Below are 26,465 nucleotides of genomic sequence, written 5' to 3'. Positions count from 1 at the left end.
CAGTCTGTCTATTGACAATTGGCACTGACAATGATTACTTCTGTCTATGGTCATGCGGTATTATTATTGTTGAACGACTTTTTAAATAAATCTGGAGAATCGAGAACTGTTTCAAGGCAGAAATACGTTATCGTAGCATGGAATGTCATGATGGCCACGGATACAAATTAGCCGCAAACATTTAAGAATATACACGCGAATGCGACACACTACGACATGCAAGTGTGTCAGGTGTCTCTAACCATAGTAACGCACGCTATATCCATAGACAACTCCAATGACAATTGGAAATTGAAACTGGTATCGTCTATGCGTAGAGTTAGCTGTCAAAGTTGGTTGTAGGTACTATATTTCGGAATTCCGGGTTCTTGACGCTTTATTTGCTGCATATTTTATTGTACTCGTATTAAATTAATAATATAAAATGGCACGAGAAAGCAGTGCAGGATTTGACAGACACATTACTATCTTCTCTCCCGAAGGACGACTTTATCAAGTTGGTAAGTTAGCTCTTTTTACCGGTGACAAGGAATGACTTGCACAGTGTACTCTAGTTGGTAGGTAACTAGTATTTGTTTTCAAACTATAGTACAATGGCAATTCAGACATTAATTTAAATCTCCTTTTTACTATAAAAATAATTATAAACATTTAATAATTTTACCATCATGATCGTTATGAAGAAATCCTGTAAACAAAGTGTGTCTGCAGTTCTCTCTACTAAGAAAATTAATTTACCGACTCAATTTGACAGAATATGCACTGAAAGCAATCAACCAAGGTGGGTTGACATCTGTAGCGCTGCGCGGCACAGATGCTGCGGTAGTTGCAGCTCAGCGTAAGGTGCCCGACCGCCTGCTGGATCCCGCCTCGGTCACACATCTATTTCCACTCACCAAACGCATTGGAGCAGTTATGACGGGCATGATTGGTAAGTAATTGAGAAATAATCTAAGAACCTAACCAAGCTCAAGACACATTACTATACTACGGTTTGTACTGTCAGCTTTATAGGTGAAAGGTTCCTTGAAATTATTTTTAAGTTAGATACATAAATAAATGTAGATGTAGTCAGCTATATCTGGTACACAAGTAAGAAAAAGTCAAATAATGAGTATCAAAGGTGGCACTTGTAACAGTGCTGAAATATTGGAAACTCACAGAAAGACTAATATACATAGTAAATATCCTGTTTTAGGTTCTAATGATATTACTCATGACTATGTCAGTTTAAAAACTTATACCATAGGTGGTATACCTAGAAGTCAGTAATAGAGTTTTGGCTAATTACAGGAGTTAAATATTATTTTAAGTGAATAGTATTAATGTGTGTGGGTGGTGTTTGCAGCGGACAGTCGGTCGCAGGTGCAGCGCGCGCGGTACGAGGCCGCCAACTGGCAGTACAAGTACGGCACTGAGATACCTGTGCACATCCTCTGTCGCCGCATCGCAGACATCTCACAGGTCTACACTCAGAATGCTGAGATGCGGCCTCTCGGATGCAGTGAGTTAATAATAATTTTGTTATAACTTTCGTGAGACGTACTAAATTCAATTTTGTGTTATGGGCTTACTCACGTAACATTTTGACTGTTTAACTCGACTAGTTTCAAGCCATGCTAGTGGTTCATATTCATGAGCAGCATTCCACGACACACGACGCGGCAGTTGTCGCGCTGTTACTGGCGACATCTCTTTGAGCCTCAACCATGGCTTGAAACTGGTTGAGTTTCTTGTCAAACAGTTATGTGAGTAAGCCAAATACGTAATAATTAATTCAGTAAGTTAATTGATGATAATTTGTATGTTTACCTTAGATCTCATTAAATTGTTCAATTCAATGGTAGTAATAATAGTTTCAACTCATTGAGAAATGCAAAAATACATTAATTAAACAAAAAGATAGTTTTTCTTCAACAACTTGTTTCAAGTAATTGCTTGTTATATTCAAAATATTAGCTGTGATTTTATAACCTTCTGTCTTGTGCAGGGTAATTGTTACACCAAATGTGATGACATCAATGATTAACTTTATTGGCAGCCTTTACGATTGTACAACAGATGCTTAGACCGTCGGTTGGTTGTGTTGGCAGGCATGATGTTAGTGGCGTACGACGAGGAGTCCGGGCCGTGCGTGTACAAGACCGACCCGTCCGGCTACTACTGCTCCTACAAGGCGGTGTCTGCCGGCGCCAAGGCCACTGACGCCAATGCCTACTTAGAGAAAAAACTGAAGAAACGTTCCGAGCTGAGTGCCGACGAGGTCGTTCAGCTCGCCATCTCCTGCCTGTCACAAGTGCTCTCCGTTGACTTTAAGTCGTCCGAGATCGAAGTTGGCTTAGTCACCAAGGATGATCCACAATTCAGGTGTGATAAATACTGGACTGGTATATAACATTACTGACGACATAAATTAGTAATCATTACAAAAATGTTTGGACAAAACAAAGATGGGAGCATGGTGAAAGATAGGCATACATACTTAGTTTTCTTCTCCTTTATCTTGTTATAATTATAATAATTAGATATCTTGAAATTGATTAACCTATTAATGTATTGTGTGTCAATTCCAAGATTGCAGTGCAAATGCAAGATTGCAGTTTCAGAGATGCAAAGGGAAAATCTTTTTCTTTTTTTCAACTTTAAGCAAATCATAAAACTATTTTCTTTTACATTTTCAGAGTGCTGACTGAAAACGAAATCGACAGGCACCTAACTGCTATTGCTGAAAAGGATTAAGGAGAGAAAATCTGAAATGTATTGTATTTTTTTCAAATAAAAGTCAAATTCGTAAGAATTTTAATATTTGTTTTATTTCGTACGACCATCAGCATAATTACCTAATAAAATTACTGTGACAACTGAATGGTATAGTAACACACCCGACACATAGCTAGACTAGAGTCCGTGCAGCTAGGTGAGCAATGGCATGTCGGTGTCGAGGCGGGCCGGCAGCCCGGCCACGTGCGCCGCGAAGTCTCGCAGGCTGCAGCAGAATACCAGCCCGTACACCGCGCTCTCGTAGCGCCGCTGCGCGCGCAGCCCCCGCAGCCAGCCCACCTCGCTGCACGAGCTGGAGCAGAACACGGCGGCGCGGATCTCGCTGACGGCCACGAACGGGTCGTTCAGCACCACCAGCGCCACCGCGCGCCGCGAGCCGCGCGCGTGCACCACCGTCCACACGTAGCGCGGCACCGGGAACCGCCCGCCCGCCATCAGGTACACGTCCGTGCGCCCGCTCCCAGCGCCACCCGCGCCCCCGGCTCCACCCGCGTCCCCAGCCCCACCCGCGCCCCCGGCCCCAGGCGCGCCCCCGGCCCCGCCCGTGCGCAGCGACAGCACCCCGTGCGTGCCGGCCAACACTTCCACCTCCTCCTGCTCACGCCTGGACTCCACGAACCGGGCCACGTCTTGGTGCAGGTGATGCAGGTTGCCTTTGGCTACGCTGCTCCATACTGCCACTTTGTTGGAAACGAAATCGGTGACTCTCATGAACTGGTCATCGAAATAACGACTGCTCAACAATTTGCCCGAAGTGAGCGTCTGATCGGCGAACGAATAGTGATCGTGTCGGAGCAGTTCGTGCAGGCGCCGATTCAGACGAACGTCGTCGGAGTAGAGGCGCTCGGCCGCCAGTCGCGTGGCTGAGTCGAACATTTGGTTGAAATTACCCAGCAGGCTGCGCGGCGCCGACGCGTGCGAGTGCGCCGGCTCCGCGGAGCCCGGCCCTGTCGTCGTCTGCAGGCGTGTGGCCACACCGCGGTCCGCGTCGAAGCAAGCGGTCGCTAGGTGACGTGCTCGTCCTCCCGTTTCGTGCATCAGATATGCTCGGCCTTGCAAATTTCCGCAGTCATCGACCTACATGAAATAAGTTAGGTAATGGGTAGAAACCTTTGCCTCTTAGCGACCTATGAAATAATTTTGAGAAGGAGGTTTGTGATACGTAGCCATAACATAGGCGTAACCACAATGAATATAGATAACGTAAGGAGTTGCTGACCTGGTGGAGCACGTCTTCAAAGATGCTCTGCTGGCAGCCGAGCTCGCGCAGGTGTAGCAGGCGGCCGAGTGCGACGTACCGTCCGGCGCGGCAGCGCGCGGCGAGCGCGGCGGCGGTGGGCGCGGCGAGGAAGCGGCCCGCGCCGCACGACAGCTGCAGCGCGTCGCCGTCCGCCAGCCGCAGCGAGCCGTTGGCGGCGCGGTGCGACGTCACCAGCGGCATGTTGTCCGGCAGACACTCCGCGCATTCCAACTCTATCACGCAAGGCGCTGTATGCACGGAAATGACAACTATGTAGATAGGTATGACACCTAAGTTAACTACTAGCAGTTACTGTTCTAAAAATCGATACTATGTGTAATAAAGAAGAATACAACAACATCCTCAAAGTTAAGAAATGACTTTTCAGGTTGATATTTAGGTACTTGGCCCAGAGTGAGAATACCTACGTCAAGTAGTCACTGGTATTGCTTCATTGACCACCATTGTTATGTTTTTAACTGTTTAAACTAAGAGTAACTTACGTAGACCATCAGGGGGCGCTTATCCCTTACCGGTATGTCAGTTTTTTTATGGAATAAGCCGGTAAACGAGCATTCGGATCACCTGGATGTAAGCAGTCGTCGCCGCCCAAGGACACTTGAAACACCAGAGGCGTTACAAGTGCGTTGCCGGCCTTTTGGAGGTTAGGAATTTAAGGGTTGTTGGGGAATCGGGGATTGGGAAGGGGTAATACAGCCTCCGGTGACCTCACTCACACAATGCAAGCGTTGTTTCACGTCGGTTTTCTGTGAGGCCGTGCCGTGTTATACTTCGGTCGAGCTGGCCCATTCTTGCCGCAGCATGGCTCTCCCACACTTGAAGGTGTCACTATAGGAACCATAATAAGTATCTCCTATCTTAGGGGTGGAAACGAGCCTGAATGTTTTTCAGTGATTTGCTGCCGAATGAATTTTTTTCAGATACATACATTCACATCGTCTCGCCTTTAATCCCCGAAGGGGCAGGCAGAGGTGCACATTATGGCACGTAATGCCACTGTGTACACCCACTTTTCACAATTTATGTTGTAAGTCCCATGTAATAGGTGGTAAGCCTATTGCCATATACCGGGCACATTTCCAGACTCCGTGCTACCACTGAGAAATTTTCGAAAAACCGAAAGAAGCCCAGTAATACTTCGCCTGACCCAGGAATCGAACCCGAGACTCCTTGCCCGGCAGTCGCACTTGCAACCACTCGGCCAACGAGGCAGTCTTTATCAGAGAGTTAACTCATAACTGGACTTTGAATGAATTAAAGTCAGCGCCGGCTAAATCTAGGTGAAAAGGTCCTCAGCTGATGCTCAGATAAATGTGAGTAAACAATAAATCACTCCAGTTTTCCCATCCTTTACGTATAACGTTTATGTCTCTTTCTTGGCGGAAATAAAAATTATTTATTGCACTTACAACTAAACTAGCATTTGATGTAATCCGATACGACAGTGTAGCCATACATATGTTCAGGTCATATCACACTTAACCGGTGCCGCACCAACTGGTAATTTCAATTTAAATTTTTAATGCCTAATACATTAAAAATATATGTACGCGTCGGCTTGAGAACCTCCTGCGTTTCTTTTGTCGGTTAAAAGGTTATATATATTCAAGTTTAATATAGGTACCAAATTATAATGAGAGTACTTACAATGGGTAAAGCTCGCGAATTGAATAAAACTAGCAAGTAGCAAGATTGTCAGCAGCTCCATGGTGGCGACGAGGTCGGCGGCGACTGTCGAGTGTACTCGCCGCGCGCACTGGACACTGCGATAACTGTCCAGTGTTCTCTCGAGTTGACATTCGACCCTAGATAACGTCTACCACTAGGCTGATTGTAATATTGTGTTGTTTTTATGACCCACATCAGACATTGCGAGTTTTTCAATTTACTCATTAAACAGATTGTCTTCTTACTATTTTTATAAATGCGAAAGTTTGTGTGTATGTTTGGTACCTACTTAATCACGTCAAAACGGCTGAAGGAATCGGGATGTTTGGAACAGGGGTAGATTTTTGTCTGGAACACCAAATAGCTTACTTTTTATCCCACGTGAATGCGGGCGAAGCCGCTGACAGAAGCTGGCAAGTCATAAACAACCAAATCCTCTATTAATGAAACCAAGCTATGCACACTTTTCGAAGGTGGTTTTAAGATTAGACGGAGATATGTTTACTATTTGCAAAATAAATGTGAGTGTGAATGTTTGAAAACAAAAACAAAGTATTCCGATAGTAGTTTAATATGAACATAATATACAATGCTGATGTTTATTTATAAAAGCAGGTAAAAACCGACGAAACACATGGTACACCATACGATAAAATACTTTTTATTTCATCAACATACATAACTATAGAGTCTACTTACTTACTTAACTATAATCGCAGCACTATTTTGCTTTAGGGTGAGTAACATTTCAGCAAAACTAAGTCCAGAGTTCAGTGTCGGACAATGTACACGCTGCCGCGGTACGTAACTACGAGATGTGCGTTGCGCTTTCCAGAAATGATTCAGTTCGCACCCACTCAGCCATAATATGAGATGCGGCTGAATGGTTGCAGTTTGACTTTGTTAATTTACATCCTAGACATAATATTACAAGTATAAAACATTGTAAAGCGAAGAACAATAACTTAACATGCGCCACTTCATTATTTGAGACAAGATTGTTCAAGATTTTTCTGTTCGAGCTACTACATTTTTATTGCACCCGATTTTATTATGCGACTAGACATTTCATGGGCGATTACTCGATTAGTGTCGCAAGCTTTAATTACAATAACCAATATTGAAAAGCTTAAATGATGATTAGGTGTAACAAAGTTCACCCATGGATTGAAAGAAAACCTTGAAAATGTTCAGACGAAGTGAAACTCCACAAGCTAAAACAATCTCAAGGTGGTCTTTCGTCGATCAAAGCAAATGAGAGCGGACGGCAGCGATTTGCCGAACGTTTCGGTACCGCTACGAGGCCCTGGAGCGGGCACACTGCTCGCACTCGCGTGTACCCGATGGCTCGTCAGCTGTAGGCGACGGGGGCTTACTTATCACGGAAACTAGCGTCTTTACTAAGCTTCAACAGCCAAAGGATAACTGCAGCGGCACGGAGCAGGTCGCGGGCGCCGGCCGCCTAGGAGCAGCAGGCGCGGGCGGGCGGCGCGCGCGACGGCCGGCGCTCCACGGCGATGCGCGCGTGGTCCGCGTCCGCCTCGCGCCCCGACGTCTTGTCCAGGATGGCCTCGGCCAGCTCGGAGAACGCGCGGTCGATGTTGATGTTGGCCTTCGCCGACGTCTCCATGAACCGGATGCCGTGCTCGCGCGCTATCTGCAATCATAACATGCGCCAGTCAAAACAAAAAATGTGATACATAGTTTGTTGTTAGTGATATTGAACAAGATAAATATACTTTTATATATCTATTATGTCTGCTTTGAGCTTTCTCAAGTAATCATTCGTAGGATTAAAATCAGTGAGTGTATGTGTAAGCTGCATCAGCGAGGACCAATGTCTCAGTTATAAATTAAAATATATTTTAGAGGCCAACAATAACACATTCCACTTCGAGTGTTTGGTGCTTTTGTAAACTAATTTCACTTATTAGACTGTTTTTGTTAACATTTACTTTTATTATTAACATAAAAATGGCGCCTTTACGTTCCTCAGGGACAAGCAGAGGTGCGTTAAGATTTATTATTTTATAACTGCACAAAGACAATAAAACATTTTGGTGACGCATTAACACTGTAATTCCAGATTGGAAAATAAAAACAAACATAAAATATTTTTCCTGAATAAACATAATGTAACATGTTTATGTAACTGATTATTATTAAAAAATAAGATTGGTGTACCAATACAGTCAAAGCCTCTATGTCTGTCTGTACACAGAGCAAGTAGTATAAATAGTGAGATTGATTAGTACGCGTGAGTCACGGCGCGGCTGGACTGACGCTAATTAATGCCAGGTTTCACCGCTAACGTGTTCGCGGCGCGATTGCAATTGATGCTAAACATACTGGGAACAATGATCTTCCTGCAACACTACCTCAAAGTTTTAACTAATACATTCGGAATTTGCACATTTCCTTGTGTCCTGCATGAGGAAACATGTAATTTAACTACAACATGCATATATGTATAACAATACATGAGGAATTATAGAAAAGTTACAAATATCATTATTCATTTAATTAAGTTAAATAAAACTTGCTTATAAAAAATTATTTTGTCAGCAATTCAATAATGCTTGCATTTGTAATAAATCATTTTATTTTTGGTTTTAATTTGTGGTAATAATAACCAGTATTGAGTATAAGGTTAAGAGCCTGTTTCAACATGCCCAGTTTGTAGAGAAATTTCTAGATACTTCTAGAAATTTGTGCTTTCCTCATTCTTGCTGGGTTTGAATCTAATGATTAATCTGACACATGGTACTCATTGATGTTGTGATTGTCCACTTACTAAAAGAGAAAACCGGCCAAGTGCGAGTCGGACTCGTTTATGAAGGGTTTAGTAGCAGCAAGTAGATGACATAATATAAAAATACTTTTTACAAAAAAATAAACCGACTTCACTAAAAAAGTTAAAAATAACTTTAATTTCGGAAGTCGGTGTTTCTCGGTATTATTTGTTTGTTACACCGACTTCCGAAATTAAAGTTATTTTTAACTTTTTTAGTGAAGTCGGTTTATTTTTTTGTAAAAAGTATTTTATTTAACACTTTTTAGTTGCGATACTCAGTATCAAAATTCGGTTAAAAGTCAAAAGAAAAAGTCGGTTAAAATTCTCTATCTCAATAACTACGGTACTTTATTTATTTGTATTGTCACAGTCACTTAATTAACTTTATTGTGATTTCTATGTGAGTATGAAGTTCCATTGGCCATTTCTGGTCTTCTTCATCAGTTCCACCTCTGTAAATGCTTCAATTCTAGATGAATATACCAAAATCACTATATAGTTCCCTATAATATTTGAGGAGTTCCTTCGATTTCTCTAAGATCCCATCATCAGATCCTAACTTGGTGACAATGGGAGGTGGTCCCATTGTCACCAAGTTACCAGAACTATCTACTTTCGAACAAAAAAAGAATTTTGAAAATCCGTCGACAATTGACGGAGTATAACTTTATTGTGATTTCTATGTGAGTATGAAGTTCCATTGGCCATTTCTGGTCTTCTACATCAGTTCCACCTCCTCAAAGGTTACTTTTTGACTGTAAATGCTTCAATTCTAGATGAATATACCAAAATCACTATATAGTTCCCTATAATATTTGAGGAGTTCCCTCGATTTCTTTAAGATCCCATCATCAGATCCTAACTTGGTGCCAATGGGACCACCTCAGAACTATCTACTTTCGAACAAAAAAGAATTTTGAAAATCCGTCGACAATTGACGGAGTATTCGATGAACAAACATACAAAAAAAAAAAAAAAACATACAAACAGCCGAACATAGTACCTCCTCCTTTTTGTGAAGTCGGTAAAAAGTTATAAAATAACTTGGTTTTACATAGTGTTTGTATGAACGACAAAGTTATATTTGCGTTTTTGGAAATTATTTGTTAAAAACTAATAATAATATCTCATTCAAACCAATTTTGTTGAAAGTTTCCATTGAAATCTACTACATAAATATACAGCATATATTTTATTTTTTTAGATATGTAACTCTCCAATCTTTTCCCTTTGGCTACAGAACCCTAAAAAGTATCTGGAGTATTTACATAATTATGATATAACATCAGGATGTTGTTATTTTAATTTTAACACAACATGTCTCAATTCAAGTAAGTATATTTTAATATTACTTTCATGGTAGTAGAGTCTATGCTGACAGTGAACAATCTAGGAAAACAGAAAGAAATATGGTTATAGAAAACATTTAGCGATTCCCGATTATAACTGAGGAGTACTGTGGTCACTCACCGCTTCTCCACGCTCCTTGCTCACCACACGCTTCTCTTCCATGTCACACTTGTTGCCTAGTATCATCTTCTCCACATCCTCATTGGCATGCTAGAACATAGCTCACTTGTTAACTACTTACTTATAGATACAGAGCATTCAATAATTCACAAATATACAACTTTCATCAAAAATCACAATATCATTGGGTCTGTTTTGTTGATTCTAAAATCTTGAGATCTTTGAACTTGAAACTGGATCATTTACATAACAACGATAGAACATGTTTATTGTTACCTCGTCTATATTTCGTAGCCATTTCACAATGTCATCAAATGTTTTTTCATTGGTGATGTCGTACACTAGCATGATCCCCATAGCGCCACGATAGTACGACGTCGTAATGGTGTGGAACCTTTCCTGTCCTGCCGTGTCCCATATCTGGAGCTTAATTTTTTTACCCCGAAGTTCCACAGTCTTTATTTTAAAGTCTATGCCTACAAATCAAACAGCCATTTGTAATATAACAAAGAACATAGTACTAAATATAAAACGTTTGAACCATCAACGAAACACGCTAAAGTAAATAACAAGGAAATATTTTTTAAGCAGATAAGTTTTTATGAAAAAAATAAAAAGGTGGCGGCTCATACCGATCGTAGATATAAACGTCGTTGTGAAGTGGTTGTCTGAAAATCTAAACAATATACAGGTCTTTCCAACTCCAGAGTCTCCAATAAGAAGTAATTTAAACAACAAGTCGTAAGTCTTCTTTGCCATTTCGCTAAATTGTATAATTTATGCTTAAATATGAAATGTAAAAACGATAAAATCTAAAATCACCCAATACTACAAGAAGTGACAGACGATTTTGATGAGACGAGACGACACTTCACGGCACCATAGACTATAATATAGACATGTCGCAGTCATCTGGTTGAATCTGCTATCTGATTCAATATCTAAACGTAATAATTAAATTATATATAAACCAAAATTATATACCTTAAATATATAGGAACATAAACTAAATACTAACAATAACTATGACTAAACATTTACAACTTAAAAATACCTAAACAGATATTAAAATGAAATAAAAACTAACTTAAGACGTCAAAAAAATAATCCTTATTGACTGATTGAATGACTAGCGCGCACTTAATTGAAGCATTTCATTTTTTGTGGTGCTACTGCTGCCATTCTATGGGTAGTTAGACACGGGAACTTCACTATCATAGCGTTAGTGAAGTTCTTGACGTTTAGTCAAGACATTGGATGTTACATTCAACGACTTGTCCAACATTAAACTAACGCGCTAGTCATCTAATCAAGTAGCAGATTAAATCAAATTACTGCGACAGACATAAAGAGAAAAACAAACAGAACGTTGGTTACTGAATGGTTACTGTAGGATTCGAAGATGTCCAGAGACCATAGAGACTGATATTGAGATAATCCACAATTCCACAGTCAGAATGTATTTATTTTATATGATCCACACTTGGAATAATCATTTTAGGCAAATACATAAGTATGTAGAATGTATCTAGGGGCACGGCAGTGCACCCGCCAAGTCGAGCAAAAATAAAACCGGCCAAGTGCGAGTCGCCCATGAAGGGTTTCGTAGCAGAAAGTAGACCTAATTTAAAAGTTATAAAATAACTTGGTTTTACATAGTGTTTGTATGGATGACAAAGTTATATTTGCGTATTTTGAAAATGTATTATTGCTTTAATAGTTTTTAGGACGGACAGACAGACTTACTGAATCTATGAGTATTCCATTTTTTGCGTTTTGCCTACGGAACCCTAAAAAGCGGCACAGTCGTACCATCCTTTTGTTGAAGCCAAGACCGATACCTTCGTTATGGATAAAACAAGAAGCCTGAATTGTCAAATGTAATACTAAACAGGCATTGTAGAAATATGTTTCAATATATATTTCAATTATCATTAAATTTGAACCATTACATACTTAGAAGTATTCATAAATTTTGTGATTCACCCAGGTGAATAAAGTGGAATAAAACATGATTGCATGTTAAACAAAGCGATTTTCACTACTTGTTTTGTACTAGTTCTATATTCTCTATGCTTAGGGTAAATACTCCAGGGTAGCCTGTAGTTATACTTGTTTAAACCATCAACATAATAATATAATTTATAATTTAGAGAAAGTCTAAACTACAAACCAAGATTTTACTAAAAAAGTAAAAATAGTTACTTCCATGATGGGTACTAAATGATATTAAACTATCTGTTCCATTTGAGTCTGTGGTTTTGGTGTGTCTGTGCATGGTCTGTGCTGTGCTGTGTATGTATTGTCTAATTGTCTATGTGTTTTGATTGTCGAGCGCTGCGCTGCTGCGCGTCTCTTTGATTCCGTCTCTCTTTTACTTTGACAAATTGACATTTCGCATTTCTTTCCTTTCTGTCGATGCACAGGAATCCTAATATTATATTATTTTGTACTCCTTTTTTGTTGCCCTGTCGTCAGCTCAGTGAGAAATCAATACATTTCTCTTTGGTAAGGTAAAGATGTAATAATATTAAGTGTTGTGAGAAAACAGTGTTCCATACAAAATGCATCGCCGTGGCGGGAAACGTATACGGATGGATGATCCTCCGCCAGAATATGTCAACCCCATGACTCCAGCGACCCCTATGACTGATTATGGCGGACAGTCTGTTCACGAACCCGAAACTCCCAACGTGAATTATTCGGGTTTTAACGCTGGAACGGTCGCCAATTCTACTGCCAATGAACCTCCAAGAGAGGAAGCCGAGGAATCCCATCACGAGGAAGAGGATCCGAGATCTCCATCCCCCACTCCTACTAAGCGAGTGACCCGAAGTCGCGGTCGCCGCGGTGATGGTGGGTTCGTGGGGCGCTTGGCTGAGTCTCCGCCACCTCCACCACTGCGGCGCCGCGGCCGAGGCGGGCGCGGGCGCGGCCGAGGACGAGGGACGGCCCCGCCGCCTGCGTACTCACCGCCACCAGTTTTGCTGCCCGGTGATGACGAGAACAGCCTGTATAATATTCTGAGATTTAATAAAACAGCAATAAACGTAAGTGTTTGGATCTATAACAACAATTTTATATAATGACTAGCTACTCACGAGCGGTTTCACCCACACTGCTCGGCTCTTATTATTAATAGTAGCGTCATATTATAAAGTCTATAAGCTTTCTTATTAAATGGACCATCCAACTCAAAAAGAATTCTACATTCTAAGTTCTACTACCAATTTTAGGGAAGTTGTGCATAATAAAGAGACAAAATATACCCTATGTCACATCCCAACTTCAACTATTTCTACTTAACCATAATCACATCAATTCATTGCTCCGTTTTGGTGTCCACAAATGGACAAATAAACTGATACAAACACACTTTTAGATTATCCCTACTTGTGTGCGCTAAGGCTACTCATTGACCAGTTTTTAAAAGTACAAGTCTCATAAAACCTTATAATCATAACATAAAAACTTATAATCATAATTTCAGGGTACTATAAGCTTTATAGCTGATGGTAGCAACATTGTATTAAACACTTAAACCTTTTTAATCCTAAAAAGGTTTGAACTGAAGTAGTTGCACATAATGTGATCTTATAAAAAATGTCATGTAATGTGATACCTAAACATTTACTATCCACATACTTATAGTAGGGTCACTGGCACCATACAAAAAGATGAAATAATTATAAAATGCAATATTTTTATATTAATTGTGTACCAACAGTGCCGGCGTTAGGGGGGGGGCGACATGGGCCGATGGCCCAGGGCGACAAAGTCTGGGGGGCGCCAATAAAATGAAAAACTACTACTAACACTTGATATTGCTTCCCTCAAGTGGGCGCCACAATATTTTCGCCCGGGGTGTCAGTGGCCCCTACGCCGGCACTGTGTACCAAAACATCATATTATATCTAAAGACTGATCACAAATAAAGTACCTATGTGTCAAACACTAAAAATTAAAGCAAAATCTTAGCTACCACATAACTATCTAATCTAGTAATCTAGGATACCTCCATTCAAAGACTTGCCAGTTAAGATTAACAAAACCTACCTAGAATTGATGAAACTTGCAACTGTGGCATTTGAATGTTATTTCAGTGCTGTAATTTAATGCATAATTTTTATTGACTATAGCAAGTGGTGGATATGTGGATAGAAGAATACAAGACAAACAGAGAGGCGGCACTGGTTCAGTTGATGCAGTTCTTTATTAATGCGTCTGGATGTCGAGGGAAGGTGACACCTGACATGGCACAGATGGACCACACACTCATCATTAAGAAAATGACCCAGGAGTTTGATGAGGTATTGTTATTTGTAAAAGTTTAAACTGACAATTTACACAATAAAAATAACACATTTTGGATAATCATTTCTGAGTTGGTAGTAGGTTTTCTAGCAATATAAGTAGTTGTATATTGTTTGTATATTAGTTGTATATTATTTGTTGTGAATTGTTGTAGCCTAATATTGAGAATTTTATAAAATCACAAAACAACAGTTACCTGTCACTTGAGAATGAGACCTGAGAATACTACAAATTGACCAACTGCTCAGCCATTATTCAATTATCAGAACAATTCTTACATTTTTACAAGTAACCAAAATATTACATTACAGGAAAGTGGTGAATATCCACTAATAATGACGGGACAAACTTGGAAGAAGTTTCGCTCCAATTTCTGTGAGTTTATTCAAACACTGGTGAAAATGTGTCAGTACTCTATCATCTATGACCAGTACCTGATGGACAACATCATCTCGCTGCTCACTGGACTGTCTGACTCACAGGTCAGAGCCTTCCGCCACACAGCTACACTTGCTGGTAAGTTTTTATTCAATTGTTCAGACATTGTTTTGAACTAATGGTTAAAATATTATTATGGAACAGACAACTACTGTCAAATGAGTGTAATCAATGTGTGTAGGCAGAGCTTACCTGTCAAAGGTGTGACTTTGTGTTTTACTTTGTAGTGATGAAACTTATGACTGCTCTGGTGGATGTGGCCCTTTTGACAAGCGTGAACTGCGACAACTGTTTGCGGCAGTACGAGGCGGAGCGACTAAAGGCTCGTGACAAGCGAGCTAATGAGCGTCTTGAAGTACTTGTGGCCAAGAGGCAGGAGCTGGAGGAAAACATGGAGGAGATCAAGAACATGCTCTCTTACATGTTCAAGTCTGTGTTTGTGCACAGATACAGGTTAGCCACTCTCTGTTGCTGTGACAAGACTAAAGCAAACACAAAAATAACTTTAATTTCTAACATCAACATTTTTGTTTATTCAGGGACACGTTACCTGATATTAGAGCTATAACTATGGCTGAAATAGGCATCTGGATGGAGAAGTTTCCAGCACATTTCTTAGATGATCTATACCTCAAATATATTGGCTGGACACTGCATGACAAGGTTAGTAGTAGTAATAATTGTAGCATAAAACATAAATGATTCCTATTTATGTTAAGTAAAATGGAATGAGCAAGTCGTGACCATGTGTTGCAGGTGGGCGAAGTCCGACTGCGTTGCCTCCAGGCTCTGCAGCCTCTATACGAGTGTGAGGAGTTGAAAGGCAAGTTGGAACTCTTCACCTCCAAGTTCAAGGACCGCATCGTGTCCATGACGCTCGACAAGGAGACCGAGGTCGCAGTGCACGCTGTTAAGTTGGTGATCGCCATTCTAAAGTAAGTAATCGTCGGACACGCTAGATCGTCCATCGTGCGTCAGACATTGACTAATGGGCGCGCCGCAGATGCCGCATGCACCCCGACGTGCTGACGGACAAGGACTGCGAGAACGTGTACGAGCTGGTGTACTCGTCGTGCCGCGGCGTGGCGGCGGCGGCGGGCGAGTTCCTCAACGTGCGCCTGTTCCGCAACGACGAGCCCGCGCCGCCCGCGCGCTCCCGCCGCGGCAAGCTGCGCCTGCCCAACACGCCGCTCATCCGGGACCTCGTGCAGTTCTTCATCGAGTCCGAGGTGCGTGCCTACTGCGTGTCTACTGCGTGTCTATAGCGTGTCTATAGCTCCCGCGCCCGCCTGCGCTCTACGTCATGCGTGTGTTTTATGTTTTAGTTGCACGAGCACGGTGCCTACCTGGTAGACTCTCTGATTGAATCCAACCCGATGATGAAAGACTGGGAGTGTATGACCGACTTATTGCTGGAGGAAGCCGGTCCTAACGAGGAAGCACTCGACAACCGACAGGTGAGTGGGTCGTGCACAGTGGTGACGGTACGTGTGTGGTGTATATGTGTACATGTGTGTATAACTATGTTTGCAGGAGTCGTCCCTGATAGAGCTGATGGTATGTTGCGTGCGCCAGGCGAGCACTGGCGAGCCGCCCGTGGGGCGCGGGCCCAGTCGGAAACACCACCACATGCTGTCCAAGGACCAGGCCAAGGTAACCATTGCACGCTATGCCACGTCTACTATTTAGCTCACATTCGACGAGACAACGAAGCAGTCGTTTTAGACAGAAGAATAAACGAGATTTCCGAGAATTTAGTTTACTTTTATAAAATCCTGATGATAATTTATTGAGACCTGCAAAAATGTTAAAAATATTTTTGATGATATTTCCATTGCTCAATGTTTAATATAAAACTAAAGAAGTATTGCGTCGATACGAGCGGGTGCGCTAAGACTATCCGTGGCCCCAGATGGTGAGCGACGACCGCGCGCGGATGACGGCGCACTTCATGGTGACGCTGCCGGCGCTGCTGGACAAGTTCGGCGCGGACCCCGAGAAGCTGGCCAACCTGGTGGCCATCCCGCAGTACTTCGAGCTGGAGCTGTACACGACGCAGCGCCAGGAGGGCAACCTGGCGCTGCTGCTGGGCAAGCTGCGCGACGTGGTGGCGGCGCAGGCCGAGCCCGACGTGCTGGAGACGGCGGCGCGCACGCTGGACGCGCTGTGCCGCCCGCAGGCCGCCGTGTACTCGCGCTGCAACGTGGCGCGCGCCACCGTCACGGACTGGTGCGTGGACCGCTACAAGGAGGCCATCGACGACTACCGCAGCCTGCTGGAGGGCGGCGAGACGCCCGACGCCGACGAGCTCTTCAACGTCATCAACTCGCTGCGCAAGGTGTCCATCATGTACATGTGCCACAACCTCAACGACACCAACATCTGGGACTCGCTGTTCGAGGACCTGCCCAAGTGCGTCAAGGAGAACGAGTCGCAGATGCCGCCGCAGGTGAGTCATAGTCAGTCACGTCTTATGTAGGGGGCGCGGGGGCGCGGGGGCGGTCACTGTCTGGTGTACGTGGTGCGCGCGTGCTACTACTCCCTGCTGTGGGCGCTGCACGGGGTGGGGGCGCGGGGGCGCGGGGGGGCGGTACTGACGCGTGTGTGCGCAGGCGCTGGTGTACGTGGTGCGCGCGTGCTACTACTCCCTGCTGTGGGCGCTGCACGGGGTGGGGGCGCGGGGGCGCGGGGGGGCGGTACTGACGCGTGTGTGCGCAGGCGCTGGTGTACGTGGTGCGCGCGTGCTACTACTCCCTGCTGTGGGCGCTGCACGGGGGGGCGCGGGGGCGCGGGGGGCGGTACTGACGCGTGTGTGCGCAGGCGCTGTGGGGGGGGGGGGGCGGGGGGGGGCGGTACTGACGCGTGTGTGCGCAGGCGCTGGTGTACGTGGTGCGCGCGTGCTACTACTCCCTGCTGTGGGCGCTGCACGGGGTGGGGGCGCGGGGGCGCGGGGGGGCGGTACTGACGCGTGTGTGCGCAGGCGCTGGTGTACGTGGTGCGCGCGTGCTACTACTCCCTGCTGTGGGCGCTGCACGGGGTGGGGGCGCGGGGGCGCGGGGGGGCGGTACTGACGCGTGTGTGCGCAGGCGCTGGTGTACGTGGTGCGCGCGTGCTACTACTCCCTGCTGTGGGCGCTGCACGGGGTGGGGGCGCGGGGGCGCGGGGGGGCGGTACTGACGCGTGTGTGCGCAGGCGCTGGTGTACGTGGTGCGCGCGTGCTACTACTCCCTGCTGTGGGCGCTGCACGGGGTGGGGGCGCGGGGGCGCGGGGGGGCGGTACTGACGCGTGTGTGCGCAGGCGCTGGTGTACGTGGTGCGCGCGTGCTACTACTCCCTGCTGTGGGCGCTGCACGGGGTGGGGGCGCGGGGGCGCGGGGGGGCGGTACTGACGCGTGTGTGCGCAGGCGCTGGTGTACGTGGTGCGCGCGTGCTACTACTCCCTGCTGTGGGCGCTGCACGGGGTGGGGGCGCGGGGGCGCGGGGGGGCGGTACTGACGCGTGTGTGCGCAGGCGCTGGTGTACGTGGTGCGCGCGTGCTACTACTCCCTGCTGTGGGCGCTGCACGGGGTGGGGGCGCGGGGGCGCGGGGGGGCGGTACTGACGCGTGTGTGCGCAGGCGCTGGTGTACGTGGTGCGCGCGTGCTACTACTCCCTGCTGTGGGCGCTGCACGGGGTGGGGGCGCGGGGGCGCGGGGGGGCGGTACTGACGCGTGTGTGCGCAGGCGCTGGTGTACGTGGTGCGCGCGTGCTACTACTCCCTGCTGTGGGCGCTGCACGGGGTGGAGTCGCGGCCGGAGCCGGGCGCGGCGGCGGCGCTGCGCGAGCGCCTGCAGGGCTACGCGGCGCACTGCAAGGACATCGTGGCGCGCGGCATCACGGCCGAGCTGAAGGAGGAGGCCTACACGAGCCTGTGCGACCTGCTCATCCTGTTCGCGGAGCACCTGGTGACGCTGCACCACCCCGGGGACCCCGACATGCGCCAGCTGGTCTTCGAGCCGGACGCCGAGCTCTGCGACATGCTCAACGCCTTCATCCAAGAGTTCGTCTTCGTCCAGCACAACTACGGTAAGCTTTCATACTTTCCCAAACTTGTGGTGGTTGTGGGGATATCTGTTGCACTACTATTGTTCAAGCGTTACTCTACTTCTCGATACCACTTTGCGTCGGTTCATTGCTTATACTCTTTGGTATCGGTCCAATAACGCTGGAAGCCCAAAAATAATATTCACGTTGTTTCATTCGCAGGTTTATTCGGTTTTTCTTTTTCATTACCTTTCAATACCCGCCATGTGTTCTGTGTTTATTCATCATACCAATAAATCGCATTAGATATGTATGCCATCGCGTGACTTCGTCCCAATACATATTATCGTACGATTGATACTCTCAGTGAGAGCGAGTTCAGCTCATTTGGCGTTAGACATTCATTCTTAACATTATAAATGTGAAAGTTTGTGAGTGAGTTTAAGTTACTCAATTATATCAAAACGGCTGCAGGGATCGGGGTGAAATTTGGGACAGGGCTAGTTTATGGAATAACACATAGGCTACTTATGTACAATTTGTACTGATGGAGAAACATCACGGCTTTTAATACAATAAAAACAACGTGTTGGCGAGAAAAAATATGCATTATTACCGCGAGGCCGGCGAGTCGGTCGTAGTAGTCGGCGCGCAGTGTACTGCGATAACGGTGTGTTGTGTTGCATGTGCCAACATGGCGGGCCCGGCCGCCTGCCGCCTGCCCGACGTCGGTAAGCAGTTGCTCCGCACTCGTTTCGCACTAGATACACACCGACGGCGTATTTTACCTTAGTAATGCCCACTGCCGGGGCGGGCGGACCTCGCCGCCGCGCTACTATAATGCATATTTTTGTCTCGACGCGACGTACGGAAGTCGCTCTCGTTTCGCGCAGTCTCGTTTGTGTATCACTTAACATTACTAAGGGAAAATTGTCGCGCCCGCTTCATACACGCAATCCGACACCGGTGGCGAATACACGTCCGTGCAGGCGGGTGACGGCGACACGGGCTCAGCGGGCCTGGGACACGGCACGGGTACCGGATCAGGTGGTGACGTCGGTATTCGCTCCCGGTATCGAATTGCGCTACTATTGTATAACACATTTAACGAGTTTTTTTTATTTGAGCATGTTTTGTGCAGGGGTCTCTATTGCCATGACCGAACCATGTTTAACCAATTCATATGTAACAGATTATTTTACTTTGCGCTCATTTTGATTTCAAGTAATGCAATGATTGTATTGCCACGCGTCGTGACGCCTGGCAACCACCGTACAGTCACTAGTTACAAGTACCGTGGCGGTAGTTAAACAGCCCTCACATACGCCTACAACTACAACTGATTATCACGTGGATTATGACGACACTATTAAATCACTAAGCCATCGAATCCATTTTTAAAACACTATTAGCCTAGATATAACATTCCTGATAAAATAAAGTATAACTTGGCTGACTACTTCAATTTGTTTCGTGTCGCGTGTAAGATTGCCAGACGACTTACTCGAGGCTTGTGTACTATACAGGGTTGCGGGCGTGTACTGACGCTTGTAATGTATGCGTAATGGCTAGTGACTGGTGACTAGTGACTAGTGCCCGTAGCGTAGTGTCTGCATGACCGTAGTGGCTGCTGTGGCTCGGAGCTCACGCTGCGCTGCTCCAACACAGCATTGTGTCCAGTAGACGTCACAGTGTCGGTGTCAGCTCGATGTCACCAGCGTAGTGATGATTTAGTGTCTTGTTATAATTCAATATTGTTGACTTTCACACGATTTAGCAATGTGTTCTATATATATCGTGTTACTTTGACCGATTTCTCGAAGATGTTCCATATGAAGCAAGCCTCGTTAGTGTTTAAAATGGTAAAAATGAAATATAGTAAAGAAGACACTAAACCGTTACGTGTGTATAGTATGGCAGCTGTCGTATGGACGTGACGTACATAGCCGAGTGTGTTGCAGACGGTCAAGACGAGAGACGTATCGAGGAGCTGCACAAGCGCCGCAACTTCCTGGCTGCCTACTGCAAGCTCATCGTGTACAACGTGGCGCCCATCCGACGCGCTGCAGACGTCTTCAAGCACTACATCAAGGTAACATGTGATCCTATCGCTAATGTTACTGCTTTATGTTTTAGTAGACAATAGTATGAAGACAACAATGATTTATGTATTTGCAGTGCTACAATGACTACGGCGATATAATCAAGGCGACACTGAGCAAGGCCCGCGAGATCAACAAGCTCAACTGTGCGCTGACTATGGAGTTGGCCATGCAGGCGTTGTTCAACGACATGTTGCAGAAACATGCCGGCACCACGCCGCATCGACAGATGCCCGAGATGTTGGAGCTCAAGGTAAGGGCTAGATATAGTGACGCATGTATATGTCGGAGATAGGCGATATCTCACTTACAAAGTCGGTCAATGGAATCGACTCGTGGTTCGTGAATGATGCAGGTAGCAGAGAAACAATAAAGTCTTCGATATAAAACTATTATTTATTTCCGTACTTTGGAACTGTTACTTTATTTAAGCTGCTGGTGGGGATTCCCGACGGACTACTCTGAGAAGAAATGCCAAAAGAAACTCAGAGGTTTCAGTCACTTTCAAAGTGCAAATATGGTTAACAAAATAGGTTAATCTTAATATAAAATAACAGATTATAGGCTAGGTACATATTGCAAGACGTGACGACACGCATGAGAAGTGACGAACAGTCCGTGGAGCGGCGTCCAGTATATGACGGCGGGCCGTCCCGCGTGTTGCAGGAGCTGGCCAAGCGGTTCTCGGTGATGTTCGGGCTGGACGCCGTGAAGAACCGCGAGGCGCTGACGGCGCTGCACCGCGCCGGCATCGCCTTCGCGGCGCTGGAGGCGCCGGGCGGCGGCAGCGGGCCCCCGCCGCGCCTGCTGTTCCTGGAGGCGCTGGCCGAGTTCTCGGGCAAGCTGCTGCGCCAGGACAAGCGCCACGTGCTGCGCTGCCTGGACGCGCGGCTGGGCGGCGCGCTGCCCGGCGCCGGCCGCGCCGACGACTGGGCGGCGCTGCTGGCCTACCGCGGCTCGCTGCTCACGGACGCGCCCGACGAGCGCCCGCCGCCCGCGCGCCGCCACTACGCGCGCCGCCCCCGTACGTACCGCCCGCCGCCCGCGTCGCGTCGCGGTAGCGAACCTTTTCATATAACCTATCGTTGTTTTGCAGGAGGTCAGAACGAGGACGAGGAGGCCGACGACAACGTGGAGTCTGACCAGGAGCAGCCCGGGTGACGGGGGCGCGGGCCCGCTCTCCGAGTAGTGTAGTTTAGTTAGTATACGTAGTTATTGTGGGACGTGCACCACTTTGTTGACTCATTCCCTAAACACCATGTTTTGTTTATCTATGTGTTTTTAAGGAAATGAACATTGACACAATTTCACTACTGAAACAATGAAATTTAATGAGTGTACATAATTCCTTAAAATTCGTAGTAAAATCTATTGCTCTTTGTTATGTATTTATAAATAGAATGGATGCTAAAAACAATTGTGTTGTTGATTAACATGATTACTTTATAAGATGCATGTAACTGTTCAATTGTACCTTGACGGCATTACATTAAATAATAACGTCAGTCAATTACGTTAACGACTGATGTGTAAACTCTATAAATATATATGTGCACTTTGAAAGTAACGAAGTCTGATAAAATTAAAAATAAACAAAAATGACATTATTAAATGTAATGTGACAGTAAGACGGCACGTGTGAATAGCACTAAAGCCGACGACTGATGTGAGCATTACGTATGTAAGGAAACGTATAAGACGGGCGAGTTATGTTACGGCATTACCTGACGTGATGTCAATACAGTGCAGCGACTCGTGAGCCAATCTACTCGTTGTATCGCATTATTACGACTAAAGTTTCAAATCAGTCGTCGCCTTTATAAATGTAACTAAAGTAGTAGAAACCTGTCAAAGTTCTTTTCCCAATATAAATTTGTCGAAACCCAATCGGTTTATAAAAACTACACATTGTTTGCATTTGTTTCAAGTTGGTACAGAACATGTAATGTTGGTTATATCGAAATGTTCCAGTTGCATAATTATAATATATTGTATTTTTATAATAAACTACATTTGTAATATGTTCGCACTATTATTTTCGCACTTGATTCTAATAAAAACAAAACACTTCCTACAGTCAGGTAAAACGAGTAGTTGTTCATCGCCATTAGTGATAGTGTAACCTACATCTGTGATAGTATGTGGAATTACCAGAAAATGCTACACTGTATGGTGGACTTCGTAGGTAACATAAAGGCACAGAATTTTTTTTTTTTGGTACAATTTATTTTTATTATTCATTAGTGTTCTCTTCGAAAGCGATACACAGAATATAGTGGTCATTCGATGCCATTTTTATAATATGATTTTCTTTAGCCTCAAAATAGGTCTTAGTTTCAGCAATTACTTTTTAATTTCGTTCTAGCCAGGTTTCTTATAAGCTGGGTACTCATTTAGCCGTGTAAGTAGCACGTAATGTATCAGACACAGTATCAGCCTGCAAGTGGCTACGGCTGGTCCGCGGTACACAGCGTATTTAGCTACGAGAGCCGGATCCGCAGTGCTCGCAACGACGTCACGCCGACAACATGTCACTCACACTCACACGGAGATGGTTTGAAGCTCGCGCGCACTACTCACTTCGCCAGCGGCCGTGCCCCGGATTGTGTCGATTCGAACTATTTCTCCTGCTTTGGGTTCGAGGGGAGTGTCAGACTCTTACTGACTAAAAACCACCCCGTGCCTACTCCTGCTTTGAGCTGGAGACCCGGTACCCATTTACGTTGTCCGCAGCTCCGGATCGGGCATTAGCCCTAATGGCCCCCATCTGTGGTCTGGCTCTTTGAGGCGCGCGCGGAACGCAACGCGCCGTACGCACGGGTCTAGTTCTGGTCGGGCGCCAAGCTACCCTTGCTCGCCGTCCGCAGACCCGCACTTACGGTGGCCGGAGATCGTCACGCGATTCCCGACACCTGGAGTGTCTTCTGCGGCGGCTGGGGCGTAAGGAGGATCGTTCCCTAACGCGCTCCGCCTCCTCTTTAGCTAGCGTGACTGCTTCGCAAAAGGAGGAGACGGCGTTCCATTCCCCCTCGCGCCGTACCATGACCTGAACCAGAGCCGGACGCGAGAGGTCACCGTCACCGATCACATCCCTAAGGAACCAGTGGTGCTCAGCCTATGCTGGGCACACCGCTACTGTATGCTCCACCGTGTCTTCCGGGTGGTTCTCGCAATGACGACATCCGGGCGTTTCCTCCCGCCGAATCCGAAACAGGTACCTACCGAATACCGAAACTTCCGTGTCCGGTAAACACCTGCATCAGGTGGTAGGTGAGGACGCCGTGACACCTCCCTAGCTGCTCCTCAAAGAGGTGACTTACTGCTGCTATTACAGCGAGCCCAACCTACGTACTCACTGGATACTCTATCTGACACGGGTATGCTATGTAGGTAGGTACTATATTTGATGTATTTCTAATATACTCACGATACAGGAGAAAATCGTGTCAGGGACACGTTTTTTAATCAACGAATGAGTTACCACGTGTCTCCATGTTTTATTGAACTCGTCAGTAATAGGTTCGAGTAATTAGAGGATATTAGGAGAAAATAGATAATTATAATAATCATTGTAGTTAATTGAGTATCTGCCAATGGCCTCATAGCCAAAAGCCTCGACCAACACCTGAGAAGGCTAATGTTAGATAGTTGGGTCAAGAGCCCGGTGCAGAAAGCAGTACTTCTGGACACGGCGCTTATTGTCCGGAAATTGTTGTCTCTTGAGTCCTGACTGCTGGTAGCTTGGATTTCTCCCGTTACTGGTGGGCTACTGCTTTTTATATTTTCATGTTTTTTTTTTTAATTAAATATTTAAAAATGTACTAAACAAGTAAGATAAATAAATAAATGAAAAATTGTAATCATGCAAGCGATATACAGGTATAGTCGTACCATTATACACAACAAGCAAGTTTAGCTACTCGACACTAGATGGCGCGGCCACAAATTATTTGGACAAATGTCAGCTGCAATTGGGTACTATCCTCGGTCAAAAATAAATTATTACAACTTTTCAATACAATAAAATATTAAAAAATAATCACACTCATTCATAAATTTGATGAACTATTTAATTTTCGATTTTTTCTAGCAAAATTTCTAGAAATAAGTCTATTTGACGTCAAAAACTTATGACGTCATAACGCACTATTTCATACAAAGTTCATAGAAAATATCGTTTTTGACGTTTCGAAAAAAGTATTGAATTTGACTAGTAGGAAAGTAGCCTATTGAATAATAAATATTTTGATAATTTACAATTGTATCACAGAAAATAGAGCGTAATTTTTTAGATTTCTATTTTATATATTTGTATATTTCGATTCTTATTAGGGATTCACATCCCTAACCAAAATGTCGACGTCTATTTACTAGTTATTTGAATGTGTAAAGAGTTCTATAGCAATCACGGGGGTTGATTTCTTACATTATTATTATTTTCAAAAAATTATATAAAAATATTATATAACTATTAGGTAATTATATCCAGGGATTATTTACAAGGAGTTGTACACAGCTAATTACCTAGTCCGTACGCAGCCACATTATATTTTTAAAGTGCAGTAGAAACTTTCTGATCTTTGAGGAATCTACTTACTTAACAACTATGTATTGTGTGCTTTATAAATGTTTCTAATTCTAGTGATGTGATGTAAAAGTCTAATCTAATCTTTAACTACGAAAAGGGTGTTTAACGTTCCATGTTCGTAAAGTGTTGTCGTTTCGCTCTCAGACGAGTACGGCAGGAGACTGAATATATACCCAGCGAGTAATATGTTTCCCAACGTATGTAACCTTTCTATTCATCGGTTTCCAATTATTGAGAAAAAAATAAATTCAAAATTTAAAAAAACCCCGACACAACAACTTAAGTAATTTCCCTTTAAAAAGTAAAAAATAAACTCAATGTTAAAGTAGCTAAGAATCTATCATAATATACTTATACTATAATTTATATTCTTGTAAATGTATCGAGAGACGAGTCGATCGTGTGGATAACTACATATTATTATATTGTGTTACTCTATGCTGGGCTACCTATAAAGTGCGGTTTTGGGTTAGTTTTGGTGGACATGATATAACTTCAACGAAATCATAATTACCTACACACAATGAATGACTATAATATATTATACTAGGAATGAAGTAGTTCCCGGTCCAATAGTGAAGAGGGATGTCAGTACGAACATGTTTGGTCTATTGCAGTGACCATCGCAGGCTCCACCAGATGCTGCGTGAGGCGGCAAGTTGTACTAGTCCTGTATGTGTTTACAAAGGTGTTCGGTGTCGCTGTATCGTCGGCGTGTGTAGTGGGTAAGTCACGGGCGGGAGGCGGTCGAGGCGGCGCGCGCGCAGGCCCCGCCTGGCCGCGCCCGCGCCCCAGGCCCAGGGCCCCGCGCGCCGCGCCCCGCGCTCCCTCACCACTCTTACTAACATTCTATGCAAGCATTATGTTTGTTTGTTGCTCACTCTGCGTAGCTGCAGCCTACACGTATCATTATATTGTAAAAAAAAATATTAGATTGAATCGGTACTTCATCGCAAGTGGTGGACCATTATTATATAAACTATTTTGTATATAATTCTATTTGGATAGCAGTCAGTTATAGTATAT

The 26,465-nt window shown here is 44.8% G+C and overlaps 4 protein-coding genes across 5 annotated transcripts; 2 read left to right on the top strand and 2 right to left on the bottom strand.

The window, feature by feature from the left end:
* The first annotated feature begins 303 nt into the window (after positions 1-303).
* On the top strand, positions 304-2,803 carry LOC118272692 (proteasome subunit alpha type-6). Its single transcript, XM_035589333.2, has 5 exons — positions 304-500; positions 755-931; positions 1,349-1,504; positions 2,094-2,367; positions 2,682-2,803. Exons 1-5 carry the CDS (start codon positions 425-427, stop codon positions 2,737-2,739), a joined length of 741 nt encoding a protein of 246 aa, XP_035445226.1. The 5' UTR covers positions 304-424; the 3' UTR covers positions 2,740-2,803.
* On the bottom strand, positions 2,792-5,846 carry LOC118272691 (uncharacterized). Its single transcript, XM_035589331.2, has 3 exons — positions 5,690-5,846; positions 4,001-4,269; positions 2,792-3,858 (listed from the first exon to the last, which is right to left on the bottom strand). Exons 1-3 carry the CDS (start codon positions 5,748-5,750, stop codon positions 2,914-2,916), a joined length of 1,275 nt encoding a protein of 424 aa, XP_035445224.2. The 5' UTR covers positions 5,751-5,846; the 3' UTR covers positions 2,792-2,913.
* Positions 5,847-6,263: 417 nt separating this feature from the next.
* LOC118272694 (ras-related protein Rab-10) lies at positions 6,264-10,859 on the bottom strand. Its single transcript, XM_035589337.2, has 4 exons — positions 10,607-10,859; positions 10,251-10,450; positions 9,975-10,064; positions 6,264-7,367 (listed from the first exon to the last, which is right to left on the bottom strand). The coding sequence occupies exons 1-4, from the start codon at positions 10,731-10,733 to the stop codon at positions 7,173-7,175; spliced, it is 612 nt and encodes a 203-aa protein (XP_035445230.1). The 5' UTR covers positions 10,734-10,859; the 3' UTR covers positions 6,264-7,172.
* A 1,414-nt stretch (positions 10,860-12,273) lies between these two features.
* LOC118272434 (cohesin subunit SA-1) lies at positions 12,274-22,872 on the top strand. 2 transcript variants are annotated; one of them, XM_050707992.1, is made up of 16 exons: positions 12,275-13,024; positions 14,114-14,284; positions 14,600-14,804; positions 14,954-15,179; positions 15,266-15,389; positions 15,483-15,661; positions 15,730-15,955; positions 16,052-16,183; positions 16,260-16,379; positions 16,639-17,175; positions 18,449-18,791; positions 20,711-20,841; positions 20,928-21,104; positions 21,518-21,612; positions 21,847-21,875; positions 21,948-22,872. In XM_050707992.1, exons 1-16 carry the CDS (start codon positions 12,539-12,541, stop codon positions 22,010-22,012), a joined length of 3,246 nt encoding a protein of 1,081 aa, XP_050563949.1. In that variant the 5' UTR covers positions 12,275-12,538; the 3' UTR covers positions 22,013-22,872. The 2 variants fall into 2 exon arrangements, with proteins under 2 accessions (XP_035444843.1, XP_050563949.1); XM_035588950.2 differs by having other exon boundaries at positions 12,274-13,024; positions 21,518-21,875.
* The last annotated feature ends 3,593 nt before the right edge of the window (positions 22,873-26,465 follow it).

The sequence above is a fragment of the Spodoptera frugiperda genome, chromosome 4 (genome assembly GCF_023101765.2).
Source record: "Spodoptera frugiperda isolate SF20-4 chromosome 4, AGI-APGP_CSIRO_Sfru_2.0, whole genome shotgun sequence".
Taxonomy (NCBI): Eukaryota; Metazoa; Arthropoda; class Insecta; order Lepidoptera; family Noctuidae; genus Spodoptera; species Spodoptera frugiperda.
The sequence above is the reverse complement of the archived record's forward strand: the minus strand, read 5'-3'. Positions and strand labels throughout refer to the sequence as shown.